The sequence below is a fragment of the Malurus melanocephalus genome, unplaced genomic scaffold (assembly GCF_030028575.1).
Source record: "Malurus melanocephalus ecotype Western Australia unplaced genomic scaffold, MMel_1.1 scaffold_358, whole genome shotgun sequence".
NCBI lineage: Eukaryota > Metazoa > Chordata > Aves > Passeriformes > Maluridae > Malurus > Malurus melanocephalus.
This window is the reverse complement of record NW_026623590.1, coordinates 104,797-117,894: the sequence shown is the minus strand read 5'-3', so window position 1 is coordinate 117,894 and position 13,098 is coordinate 104,797. Positions and strand designations below refer to the sequence as shown.

The following is a 13,098-nucleotide window of genomic DNA, read 5'->3' as shown; positions in this document are numbered from 1 at the left end:
CCTGTGCCATCCTCCAGCTGAGGCAGAGCTGCTGCTGCATTTTAAACACTCAGAGAGAATTCCAGGAGCACTCATTCCTCTGTTGGGACCCAAGTTCCTCACCTTGACTCTGTTTTTTTTTTTCCCTTTGGTGCTGCTCAGGTGTCTCTGTGCAGTTTTTACCCCTCTAAAAGAGACAAAGAAGGGGTCCCAGGGTGCAGCTGAGGTCAGAGAGATCTCCATGAAGGCACAAGGACCTGGCTCCTCAAGCTGAGCTGGRRRTTYRTCCCTCCTGTGTGTCAACTCTGCTGACTCCACGGRAAACTGAGCCTGAAATTAGTGCTGAAACACAATTTAACCTCAGTGCTTCCTTCCCACAGAGAAAAAAAAAGCACCTTTTTAGCAAAAAGAGGGTCGATGGGCTCATTCTTTGTTTCTTTCTCAGAGTTTAAGATCACTCACCTTTGGCCAGTGGGAGATTTTAATGATTGCTGGCAAGTTGTCTGGCTGCTTGGTGGCTCTGTCAGCACTGAGCTGCCTGGCAAGGTCCTGGCAGATATTTGCAGGGTGCAGAGGGCACGTGGAATGGGTCAGTGCCCAGGGATGCACCAGGACACTCAGACAGCASTGCTGGATGGGGCATTTCACTCAGAGAGGTTTGCAAGAAAAATCTCCTGTTCCTGCTGGCCCAGCCTGGCCAGGCTGTCTTGTTTTGGGGTTTTATTTGGGAAAGGAAACTCTTGGTTCAGGGAAGAAATTATTAAAAAACTGTAACACAGCAAATGGGCATCTGGCATTTGATTGCTAAAAATTACCAGATTTAAAAAAAAATAAAAAAATCCATGTTTCTGTTGTGGCTTGTGCTGATGAAACTTATTTTTTTTTCTCAGGCTGTATGAGAACAAGGGAGAAGCAGACTTCAGGGAGTCTCTGCTGCAGCTCTTTAAGTCCATCAATGAGATGATGAGCAGCAACTCTGAYCAGACTGTCATAGTGAAGGTTTGTGCTTTCCTCATCTCCATTTTTCCATCCTGAACCACAGCAAGGCCATCCAGCAAGTATTTGATGGGTTTGTGCTTAAAAGCTGCTTTTACCCCAAACATGGTCAATACTTGAAGGGTTTGTGACTGTGTGAAGAACTTCTGTTTGAACAAATAAGTTTATACAATCCTAGAATCATTTAAGTTGGAAAAGATATCYGAGATAATAGAGTTCACCCTTCAATTGCTTCAAAAATCTCACTTTTATTTAAAAAAACCCAAATTGGGTTAAGTGAAATTTGGCTTACTTAACTTCTATAAATGTAATGTCAAGGTATTTTGAAGCTATTGTGTTTAATATGCTGATGACAATGTAAAGCCTCATATTTTAAAGCATTTATTTATATCTGAGGTTATTCAGAGACTTCAGTATAGGATCTTCAGTCCTAATGCATATTTTAAAGGAAAAATCAGTGTGGGAGAGACTGAAGATTCCACCCTTCATCCCTTATCCCATTTCTTGTGTCCCTTTAGAGCAGCATCTGCTTTTGGGAGCATTTTCTGCTGGAATTGGGAATGGGGTCTCTGCCCTCACATGGTTGATGGTATAGAAGAGCAAAAACAATGAATTAAAGGATTGATTTGAGTATCCAGAGGAGGCTGGGTACCAAATTTTCTCATCATGGAAAATTACAGGGACTGCCCTAAACGTGTGTTTGATAACTACACCATGAACTTCTCCCAGTGATTCCAACCAGGATTTATAAAAAAATGAAACTCCTGACCCAGCCCTGCAGAATGAGCTGAGAGATGCTCAAGGGGCTGAGAATTGGGGCAGAATTTGGGAATGGTTGGACTCTTTCTGTGCAGAGGCAGACAGTGGGAATCCCTGTGCTGGTGGAAGAGGTTCCTGGAGAATTCCTGAGTCAAAGACCTGGCACAGGGTGCCCAGAGAAGCTGTGGCTGCCCCTGGATCCCTTTGAGTGCCCAAGGCCAGGCTGGATATTGGGGCTGGGAGCAGCCTGGGACAGTGGGAGGTGTCCCTGCCATGGCAGGGGTGGGATGAGATGATCTTTGAGTCCTTTCCAACCCAAACCTTCCTGGAATTCTTGTGCTGTTGGAACTTTGCTGAAGTTTTGTGGAAGAACAGTGATTTCAGTCCCCAGGTCTTTGTGTTGTGCAGGAAGATCAGCAGATCTTTCAGTGGCAGTTTTAGGCCTTTGTTTTGCTGGTTTTTATATTTCTTGGAGAAGCTAAAGAAGCCTGGGCCCAATGAGTCTGTCTGGGGAGAGATAAGAAGTGGCAAAAACCCCCCCAGAAAATGAAGGTGCTTCTTTCAATCCCAGTGTTTCCCTTTCTCCCTGCAAACACTGGGATCTGCCTTGATAATTTATCACCACAGAGCAGAACTGCCACTGGAAATTTTCTCTGACTTATTCCCTAACTTTTTTTGGGCTGGATAGGCTGGAATTTTTTTTCCTCTCTATTGGGAGAGTAGCCTTCAAGCTGACACAGAATGAATGACTGCAGTTTTGTGTTCTTTGCAAGAATTCCCCTTTATCCATTCAAATATTTATGTCCCCGTGGAAGCTGATGAGCTGTTGTTGACTGTAGGTCTTCAGTTTCTTAATATTTTGCATTTAAATTGCTTCCTTATTTTTTTAGCTTGAGTTTTTCAAGGCTCTGGGTATCAAAAAAAAGTTCCCTTAAAAAACCTCTGAATGGTACAAGGATTTAAGGTTGTAGAGCTCTTTCTGTGCTTTGGAATTTGCATCTCTTTCAGGATTATGGATATTCAGAAATTTTTAGGATAAGAGAGAATTTATAGGCTTTCTAGATATAAAAAATATTATGAAAGGGCTATTTTCATTATGATTGGGGCTACTTAGGTATGGATTTTTGTGATAAATTTTATATATCTTGGAGCATGGTTGAGCAGAGCTTTACAAGCACTCAAACTTCTTATACACTTTACTGGTGCTTACATCTCTTATTTCTTTTGCCTTTTTTGTACTCAAATATGTTACAATTAACATGCACGTAAAACTGAAACCCACTTTCATCCCGGGCTATAATCAGAGCTGTTGTTTAAATTTCAGAAGATGAACTGGTAAAAATTAACATTGAAAACAGCACGGAGGGTTTTTTTTGCAGTTAGCTAACTAAATAAAATTTTCAGGGTTTATTTTCAGTGTGGCAGTGCTATCTGCAGYGGGGACAGAGGTTTCAGGGCTGCCTTTCCCACTTGTTTGAGGTGTGCAGAGGGAAATCCAAACAGTGTTTGGAGCTGACAGATGTTTTAGTTTTTCTTTTGCTGACAAAAATCCTCCCTGCACGAGGAGTGGCTGCGGGAATAGCTTGGGCAGGGCAGATTCCAGTTGGTTTTTGGAGCCTCAATTTGATTTTTTTAAGAGTTAAAGCTGATGAAATGAGGTGAGCAGCATGCATGCATTTTTAATACTTACAAGTGTTCTGAGCCTTCCTGGGTTGATTGCTGTTTTCTGCTAATTGGTGCATGATAATTATTTCCTTCACCTTCTCCTGCTGAAGCAGCAGCTCAGCTGGAGCCTGGGATGGTTCAGTTTGGGATGAAAACTCAGATTTTCCTCAGTCAGGTGTTGCTGCATCCCTTGGGAGGGATGGACCCTTCTCAGAGGGYTCCTCTGATCTTTGCTGTCCTGATTTCAGTCAGACAGACTGGGGGCTTGAAATGTTCCAAATGTTTTAAATTCACACATTTTGTGTGTGTGAAATTATCCTGAGTGTGCCACAGAGAGCTGGATTAGAAGATGAGCTCATTTCTTGATGTGAATTCTCCTGTGCCTGTGGGTTCTTATCATCCTGGTCACTYCTAACACATTTCTCAGTGCCCACTCTGTGCCTTAATATTCAAAATTTATTGCTAAAGTCACAGAAAAGTGTTTAAATGAAGGAAGGGAAACATTGGGAGGTGCTTGAGAGGAAAACAATAGGCTGTGTTAATCTGCAGGGCTTTTCCAACAGGTGGAATATTTAATAAGCATCACTTAAAATTAACTCAGTAAAAAAAAAAATGTGAAAAGAAGTTCCTGTGCCTGGTGCAATCCAGATGGGAAATAGCTTCAGGAGATCTTTATTTGGGATTGTGCTTTGGGCTGTTTTACACTGARTTTAGTGCCAGAGGTGCTGCTTTGGTTGAGAATGGAATAAACTACTGGAATAATAAATGGAATAAAAATTTCTTTAGTTTGTGGAATGAATAACTGTTCTAGGCTGGGGCAAATCTAAAATAACATTCAGATGTTCCTGAATTTGGTTCCATCCAGCTGCTGCCTGRGCTGAGTTTGGTTGGGATGAGTTTATTGGGATGGCAGCTGAGATAATGTCAGGGGAGAAGGGAGGTGCTTTGTGYTGAGTGACACAAAAGATGGAAATTACCATTAAAATGATGCTCAAATGGAGTCGGGTAAAACAGATTTATTGCTTTGTCAAACAAAAGGATTCAGAAGAAGGCGCTGGTGTTTGGCAAGGAGTTTTTGTGCTTAATTTGGAGAGCAGGCGTTGCTGATGGAAATGAATGGCTTTGGGAAATGACAGTTTTAAATTAAGGATCTTTTTTTTGCTTTTATGGACTACAAAGAGCTGAACTTAAACCCCAGCAAAAAGCTGCAGTGCTCTGCTCAGAATACGTTTTGTTTGACCAAATGACATTTGCGAAGTATTAATCTAATGACAACCTTAAGTTAGTTTATTTTTTTTTTAAACAGCTACTACAAAGAAGCTTTTGTGACTCTTTTTTTTTTGCCATTCCGTTTCTAAACCCAGGAATGGGATAATAATTCTGTTGTTGCAAGATTACTTTGCTGTAGTTTTTTCTTTTTGCTCACTAGTGGCTGTTGTTATTATCACAGAGGTAATTTCTCTTTTTGTGTTAAGAGATCTCTCCATATTCTCAACTGGGCAACAAACAAAAGTAAATGAGTAAAACTCTTCATGTTTGTCTGTTTTCCAAAATTAGAAATAATTTAATTACCAAGGTTGCCCTGTCTTATTCTCATGTGTTTTTATTTGCCTGATGACATGAAGAAAAGTCTTGTACCTGTTCTGCCATTTTTTTGGGAAGAAATGAAAGAAATTTCCACATCAAGGAGCTCCCTCTGGGAATTTCAGCATTTGGGACTCTTTCTGTCCCAATAAATAAATGAAGCTTACTCTTATTTAAATATTCAAGTGTCAGAGTTTGAGGTTTGAGGTTTTCCCCGCCCAGAAAAAAAAAGGCTGAAAAAATTCCTTTCAGAATGAAGATGAATAATTCAGACCAACTTTTAGCCACAGAAACTCCTTGAACTTTGAGATCTGGGCAGTGTGCTCATTTTCCTCTTGGTAGATCCCATTTTTGTCTCATTAAAGCTGTCTGGAAATGAAGTGTCAGTGAGMAAAGAGCAGCGTGGGCAGCTCAGTGGACTCTTCATTGATGTTCAGAGGGGCCACTGTTGGGAATGCATCTGTTGTTATTTATTCTGCCTTTTTTACCACATCTGAAGGGGTTTTTTTTTTTTCACTCAATGATCTTTTGATCCCCACACTGAGTTTGTTACTTCAGCACAAACAGTGGTTTCTCTGCCAGCTCTGGTGAGCACAATTAGCTGTGAAGTCATTAGAAGGCCTTTAATGAATTTATCTGGAAGGGTGCAGAGGGTGCTGCTCCTCACAGAAATTGGGCTGATTTAGGGAATGCTCTGCAGTTGGAATATGGAACAATCAATCCTGGGAATGGCTCAGAGCTGTCCCCATCATTAGTGCCTCATTTATTCCATTTGAGCCAAGGTTTGCCTTTGCTGGCCCTGATGATTTTCACTCTGCTCTGTGTTTCTTGACCCCATTCATTGCCTTTTCCCCATTTTTAGGGGTAAAATGCTCCCTGCTTGTCCTGGAGCTGCTCAGCCCATCCCATAAAAGGAATAATCCCTTTTACACACAGATCTGGTGTTCCCAGAGGGGAATTTAACGTGGGTTTGGGAGAGTGAGTGGCTCTGAGTGGGAGGAAAGGATGAGCCACTCCACTGAGAGCCCAGAGTTTGCTTCAGGCTGCTGTGGCATTGCTGATGTCATCCTGAGCCTGTGAATCACAGCCTGGGCAAGAAAATAAAATCCCAATAATACCCCCCAGCCAGCAGAGCGGTGAGTGGAGCAGGAAATCCAACTCAGGGAGAATCTATCCATTATTCATGCACTGTACTGTCTCATTGCTGCYTCCTCTCCTTTTCATCCTTCCCCTTTGCTGGTTTATTTGTGTGCTTTGTACTACTGGAAATGACTGATTTTGGGGCTTGATAAGGGAGGCAATAATTTGTCACTCGTTTTACACAAAGAGAGCAGCCCCTTCGGGCAGTAAAATTTTTATTGGAGCCCAGCTTGAAGCTGGGTGTAATTATTGAATTTTTGTGTGGGACTGATGTGCTCAGCTTTGGGGGCTCTTCTCGTGTGATCAGGGGGAAATTGCTGCCAAAAACCACTCGGTTGAAYATTAAAAAACCACAGCAGTGAGCAACCTTAATGCTGGGTGGAATTTTCAAGTGTTTAAGGCACCCCTGTGTAGCCATGGAATGAAGATTTTGGCTTAGTTTGCTTTCTRCTTCTTGTGGAAATGAGGAATTGGAGCCTTTGTCCAGTGCTGATCAGGAGTGAAAAGGAATTGATTAAATTTCTTTACATGGATGGAAAAAAAACTTCAAAGCAAATGGTTATTTGTTTTTTTCCTGATGTTACATGAAAAGATAAGAGCAGGGGTGGTTTTTATCTTCTGAATTTCATATTCTTCACTCCTGCATTCCAGTATCCTGGGAATAACCAGCTTTGCAATGGAGCTGCTGCTCACAAAAAAAAACTACTTAAAATCTACACTGAGAGCTGCTCTTTTACATCATTTACTACCAATAAAAAATAATTTTAATGCTCCTTTGCATTAGACAGGTAAAGATTTAATCACAGAGCTGCACAGCCTTGTAGTCTGATCATCTTACCACATAATCGAGCCAGCCGAGGTGGGAAATTGGGAAATACACTTCCACRATCTTTAAATGTCCAGAATTAAACTTTAATTGGCTTGTCCATAAAGCAGAGCCTCAGTTGCTGCTGATTGTTGCAGCTCCAAGCTGTAAATGCCCGTGGTAAATAAAGTTTTACCCTCAGCAGTCCACGGGAACTGTTTGTGGTGGTTTTTACGCTCCCGCTGGGGCGCGTGGTGCCACATTTTAATTTCAGGATGTAAAATGCAAAGCTCTCCTTGAAGAGATGTTCCTAAACATTGCTGGCTCCGTGCCTGGGGATGGGCAGCAGATAAACCCTGCCTGTGGTTCCTGGCTGGGCAGTGGAGCTCTCCCCCATCACAGCAACTAGGGCAGCCCAGGATGGCTCTTTTTGGGGATTACAGAGATCCTGGAATGTGGGAATGTCTGGGGAATGATCTGGGATCTGGTCTGAATCAGGAATCCATCAGGAACTGATGGAGGAATGTCTGAGGAATGATCTGGGATCTGATTTGGCTCAGGAGTCCTTTGAGCTGATGGTGGAATGTCTGAGGAAAGATCTGGGATCTGATCTAAATCAGGAATCCTGTGAGCTGGTGTGGGAACATCTGAGGAATGATTTGGGATCTGATCTAAATCAGGAATCTGAGCTGATGGGGGAATATCTGAGGAATGATCTGATCTAAATGAGGAATCCTGTGAGCTGATGTGGGAATGTCTGAGGATGGAGCCTGGCAGTCTCCATGGATTAGGAATAAAAACTGGGTGCTCTGGAATCTTCATCCAGCCCGTGGACAGGGTGGGGCTCTCTTGGAGAGGGGTCTGGGCTTTGGTGGCTGCTCAAAGCTCTCCTTGGGTGTCACCAAACCATTGCCTTCCTGCTTGGAGAGCTGTGGGATTGGGTTGTAAATCATGGGGGTTGGGGCAGGAAAGGGAATTCTTGGAAAATAAAGGTGTGGTTTTGGGTTTACTCCTCAAAACCCTTTTCCTGGGGTGCTTCTACCTGCAGTAAGCCAAAATCTCCAGCCTATGTAACAGCAAGTGTTAATGGGAAATTCTGCACCAAGTGTTTGATGTGCCCATCCCTAAGGTGAACAATCAGCATTTCTGAGGTGCTGTGGCTGTTTGTTGAGCTCAGGAAATGATCAGCTGGGCCTGTGTCGCTTTTCTTTCTGATTTTCAGGGTTTGAGGGTGTGATGGGCAGTGCCTGGGTGGTGTCATGGCCAAATAGGGGCTGTGGTGGCACCAACAGCAGTTCATAAGAGTGAATGTATTTCTCTTAACATTTTTTCCTTCTAAAAGTGAAATGCACCATGGAGTTCTTGCTGTTGTAGGTGGGGGTTGTTCTTTGGCCTCCAGATTGGTTTGGAATCAGAGGAACGTGCTCAGATCACCAACTGTGCTGGAATTGAACACRGCACCAGAGCCAAATCACAGAGCTGTGGGATGATTTGGGTTGGGAGGGAGCTTAAATCCCATCCAGTGCCACCCCATCCATGGCAGGGACACCTCCCACTGTCCCAGGCTGCTCCAGCCTGGCCTTGGATGCTTCCAGGGATCCTGGGGCAGCCACAGCTTCTCTGGGAATTCCATCCCCACCTTCTCAGGGAACAATTCCTTCCCAAAATCCCCTCCAACCCTTTCCTCTTTTCAGGCAAAACCCCACCTGTAATCAAACAATTTGATTCAATCAATACAACCCAAAGGTAAGAGGCAAATCTGAGTCTTTTGGTTCATATTTCAGTTACACTGAGTTTTTTTCCTAGCCTGGTGCTCAGTGCAAGAATTCCTGATTGTTCCTAAGAAGTGGAAAGCCAGGATGAGTAAAAATATCTCCAAACAGTTCAAATATTCCACAATATTCTGTTTGTAAATTCCAAGCTCTTTCACGTGCTGTGCAGTGGCAGCTGCGAGTTCAGGGGGAATGGGAAGAGCTGCAGTTTTGTGAGTGGCTACCAAGAATTTACTGCAGGGGGAAAAAAAAAAAAAGATAATTAGGCCTTTTTGATTAATTTTTATGCAGAGGGGTGAAAATGAAACCGAAACAACTCCAGCGTGGTTGGGGTGGAGGATGGGAAAGTGCTCAACAGAAAATGGGAATAAGGAGATTAGAGACACTGAAAGGTTTCTAGAAAATGTTGGAAGGCTTTTATAAATCTCTAATTTTGGTGTAAGTTTTCCAAATTTATGAATTCTTCGTGCCTCTTTCTTTTTTTAAATCTGTTAAATTTAAAAGTTGGATTTTCATTGAGTTTCAGCTCAGGTGCCACAGAAAAAGGAGAAACCAAAGCCACCTCCTCGTGTCTGATTCTCCTCTTGCAGTCTTTGCCTCACCTTAATTAAATGCGTTAAWTTATTAATTTTCCTCTTGTTTTTTTGATTTTTTTTTGTTTGTTTTTAGGGGGCAGCACTTAAATACTTGCCAGCCATTGTCAATGATGTGAAATTAGTGTTTGATCCTAAGGAGCTCAGGTGAGTAGAGTTAATTAAATTGGGAGTGTTAATTTTATGTAAATCTGTATTTTTTTATGTATTTATGCACTCACAAATTATAAAAATATAAACTTAGCCAATGAAATATGGATCAGCTGAGAAGTTTATCACTTTTTATTATCTATTTGTTGGTTTTATTACCTATTTTTTTCCCTTGCAAAATATTTTTAAGCATCCCATTAAGAGCCTGGGTTTTTTTAAATAAAATATGTGACAAATACATGACCAACTTTGCAGTTTAAAATGATTTAGCAAGAATTATCAATCAGTGGCAGCTGACACCAGAACTCTTAAGTTGGACCATGATGCTTGATTCTTTCAAGTATAAATTTCAGGTAAATAATAAAATAATAAATAATTCACTGAACCCTATTGTGGATCGATTTCTCAGTAGCTCATAAACACTGCAGTGTTGTTAGTAAATAAAAAGGGCAATAACAAAATGTTTAAGAAAAAAAGAAGCAATAGAGCAATCAAATAAAAAATGGTATTTCAGGGGAATGTTTAATTTAAAGAGAAAAAGTATCATTTTAACTTTAATGGTGCTGTTATAAATTGAAAAAAAACCCACTTTGAATCTAACTTAATTACGTAAACCATTCTTTATATGGTCTGTTTTTATTTTTGTGGTCTTGATATGTCAAAAGGAGTAAAGAGTGATAAAATAGATAAATATAATCTTAGTCTGATGTTCCAGTGGCCTCAGGAACCTGTCTCTTTGACCTTTTGCTTGCCTGGAGTGTGAAGTGTTTTACATCTTTACTTGTCTGGGCTTAGGAAATAGAGATTTGTGGAGTTAAATKATAATTTTGGTATGGGACAGCAAAAGTAGTGGGAAAACAAATGAAAATGCAGGGATTGGCCTGTTTGACCCCAAATACTCCTGTTTTTCTCTGGTATTACCAATGCAAATTGCAATTAAGTCTTGGGAGTATTTAAATTGAGGTTGAGTTATAATTAAAAGTGAAGTCTCAATAGGAAAAGGAAAGAACTCAAGATTTTAGGAAGGAATTCAAAATTATTGAAAAGTCTTGTCAGTATTAGGTGGGAGCTCAGCTGAGGGGTGGGATGGTACCTTATCATCCTAAAATACCTCTTTCTGGGTTTTTTTAAGTTATAGGTTTTTTTGTTGAGAGTTAATTACCACTTTGTTTTTGACATCTGTAATTGGGAATTTGTTGATTGAAGTGAGCACAGACAAGGAAAACTTGAAATCTAAAAACTGAAACGAAAGAGAAGAAAAGTCTAAAACTGAGATCAAAGGGAGGGGGCAAATGAAATTAAAACTGAAGAAATTCATTCGAAACTTTTGTTCATTAAAAACTGAAGAAATTTGTTTGAAACTTTTGTTCATTAAAAACTGAAGAAATTTGTTCAAAACTTTTGATGCTTCTCCAGTTTTTGGGTTGATTTTTTTGAATGTCTCAAACGATTGAGTTCGTTCCTCCAAAAGTGTGAGGTTGTGTGTCTGTTTTTTTTACCTCTGGCTGTTTTCCCATGGCTGGGCCAGGGTTTAATGGGATTTTTTTCCTTCCCCTGGTGCAGCAAGCTGTTCACAGAGTTCATCCTCAACGTGCCCGTGAGCCGCCTGACCATCCAGAAGCTCTACTGCCTGATCGAGATCGTGCACAGTGATCTGTTCACCCAGCACGGTGAGCACCCTGCCCTCCTGCACCCCAGGGAGCTGGGACACCTTCAGGGTGCTCCATTGGAGAGGATAAAAGGATTTAGGATCAGAATCCCTGAAAGGTTTGGGTTGGGAGGGACTGTAAAGCCCAGCTTAGTGGGCGCCTTCCCATATCCCCATCCAGCCTGGTCTCAGCATGGGACAATCCTATGGACACTGCAGGTTGAATGTGGATTTTAGAGACTAGAAAAAAGGGTTTTTTTAATGGAAAAATTGATGAAGTATTGGAATGGSATGCCCAGGGAGGTGGTGGAATCACCATTCCTGGGTGTGTTAAACAAAGATTGGATGTGGTGCTTGGTGCTGTGGTTTATTTGAGGTATTAGGCATGGTTGGACTGGAAGATCTCGAAGGTCTCTCCAACCCTGGTGATTCTGGGATTCTATGATAAAAAAGTTGAAGTGCAAAATTATAAAAAAAGTGCAATTTGTTGTTTTAAAAGAGTACAAAGCAACACATTATTGCCTCTTTTGTGACTTCATGTTGGGGATTATAAAAATCATTAATTTGGTTTTTGTGCTCAGTGAACCTTTTTTGGGGGGAAATTGAGGGGTTTGATGTCCTGTCTGCCTCGGGGCCATTCCCTTTCTGCAGCCAAGCAGCACAGAAACCTTCCACAGTGTGCTCTTCACCCATGCCTGATTATTTTCTCCTTTCCTATCAATGGTCCAGTGAAAGAGAAATTGAGGCACTTACCCTCCGAGGTTTCCTCCTCAGAGATGGAACACTTGGTTCTTTTCCAGGCTGGCTGMGGGTTAAACTGACCCAAACCAGGTGTCAGAGGAGGTCATGAGGGAGCAAAYAGGCACTGGTTTGGTGAGAAGGGAGATTGGAAAGGATTTTTCTCTCAAATTATAAAAGCTGGGACAGCTGAGTGCTGATGGAACAAATTTTTTCTGGTTCGAACTGAAGAAATCTGCTGGGTAGATTGGCGTTGTGGTGGTTTTATTAAATTCTTAAATCTCTGGAAAACAGAATTTACCGCTGTGTCACCGTGTTCTTGCTGCCTTGAGAGTGCAGAAATTTGGTGGAAACAGCAAGTCCAGATTTTATCTTCACTTTTGAGATAATTTGGAATTTTTCAGTCCTTAAATGCTGGATTTTCCACTGTCCCAGGCTGCTCCAACCTTCTCAATATCCCATCTAAATCCATTCCCTGTGTCCTGTCCCTCCATCCCTTGTCCCCAGTCCCTCTCCAGCTCTCCTGGAGCCCCTTTAGGCCCCAAAAGGGGCTCTGGACTCTCCCTGGATCCTGCTCCTCTCCAGATGAGCAATCCCAGCTCTCCCAGCCTTTCCTCACATGGAAAGGGCTCCATCCCTCTGATCTTCTCACCATAATTCTTCATCATCACCATCATCCTCCAGAATTTGTGTCTGAAGTCCCAGTTGTGCTGGGAACCTTTCACAAACACTAAAATTCACCTGAAAATAAATCAATTCCCTATCTCCAGCTTTTATAAAATTTAGATTTTTTTCTTTTATCTTGCTCTGTGGGTTGGAGTTCATTCAAATGGAGTTACCTGCYCTTCCTCCTTCTCATTGATTCAGGAAATTTAAACTGACAGGGAATACTTTCATATGAGCTGTCAGCTAATCCTGGATCCTGTTGCACAAAGGAGATTTTCTTTTCTAAAAGCAATATGCACTGCAGGATTGTGGACTTAAGGAAGGCTGGCAAATGCACAGAAAATTTCATCACCCTCTTTCTGGTGGGGAACAAGGCTCTAATTCTGTGCTTTGAGAGGTCAGGGATGATTTATTTGTGTCTCCAGAGGAATTAAAATTCAAAATGCATGAATTTGTGAAGCTGGAAGGATTTGGGGGTGAGAGGGGTTGGGTGTGTGAAGCAGTTTGCTAAAACATTTTGCTTTAGTGATGTTGAGTGATGGAGAATTCGGTGTGAAATCTGGAGAATTTGGGACCTTGGACCAGAATGGACTCTGGTGGTGG

The 13,098-nt window shown here is 41.8% G+C and overlaps 1 protein-coding gene across 3 annotated transcripts in view; it reads left to right on the top strand.

The window, feature by feature from the left end:
• The window catches only part of LOC130580732 (dedicator of cytokinesis protein 1), a 174,163-nt gene that overhangs the window by 56,434 nt on the left and 104,631 nt on the right, over positions 1-13,098 (top strand). For all 3 annotated transcript variants that reach the window (XM_057378422.1, XM_057378420.1, XM_057378421.1), the window contains exons 23-25: positions 870-978; positions 9,370-9,440; positions 11,007-11,113. In XM_057378422.1, the coding sequence (XP_057234405.1) occupies positions 870-978; positions 9,370-9,440; positions 11,007-11,113 (287 nt within the window). The remainder of the gene's footprint in view (positions 1-869; positions 979-9,369; positions 9,441-11,006; positions 11,114-13,098) is intronic.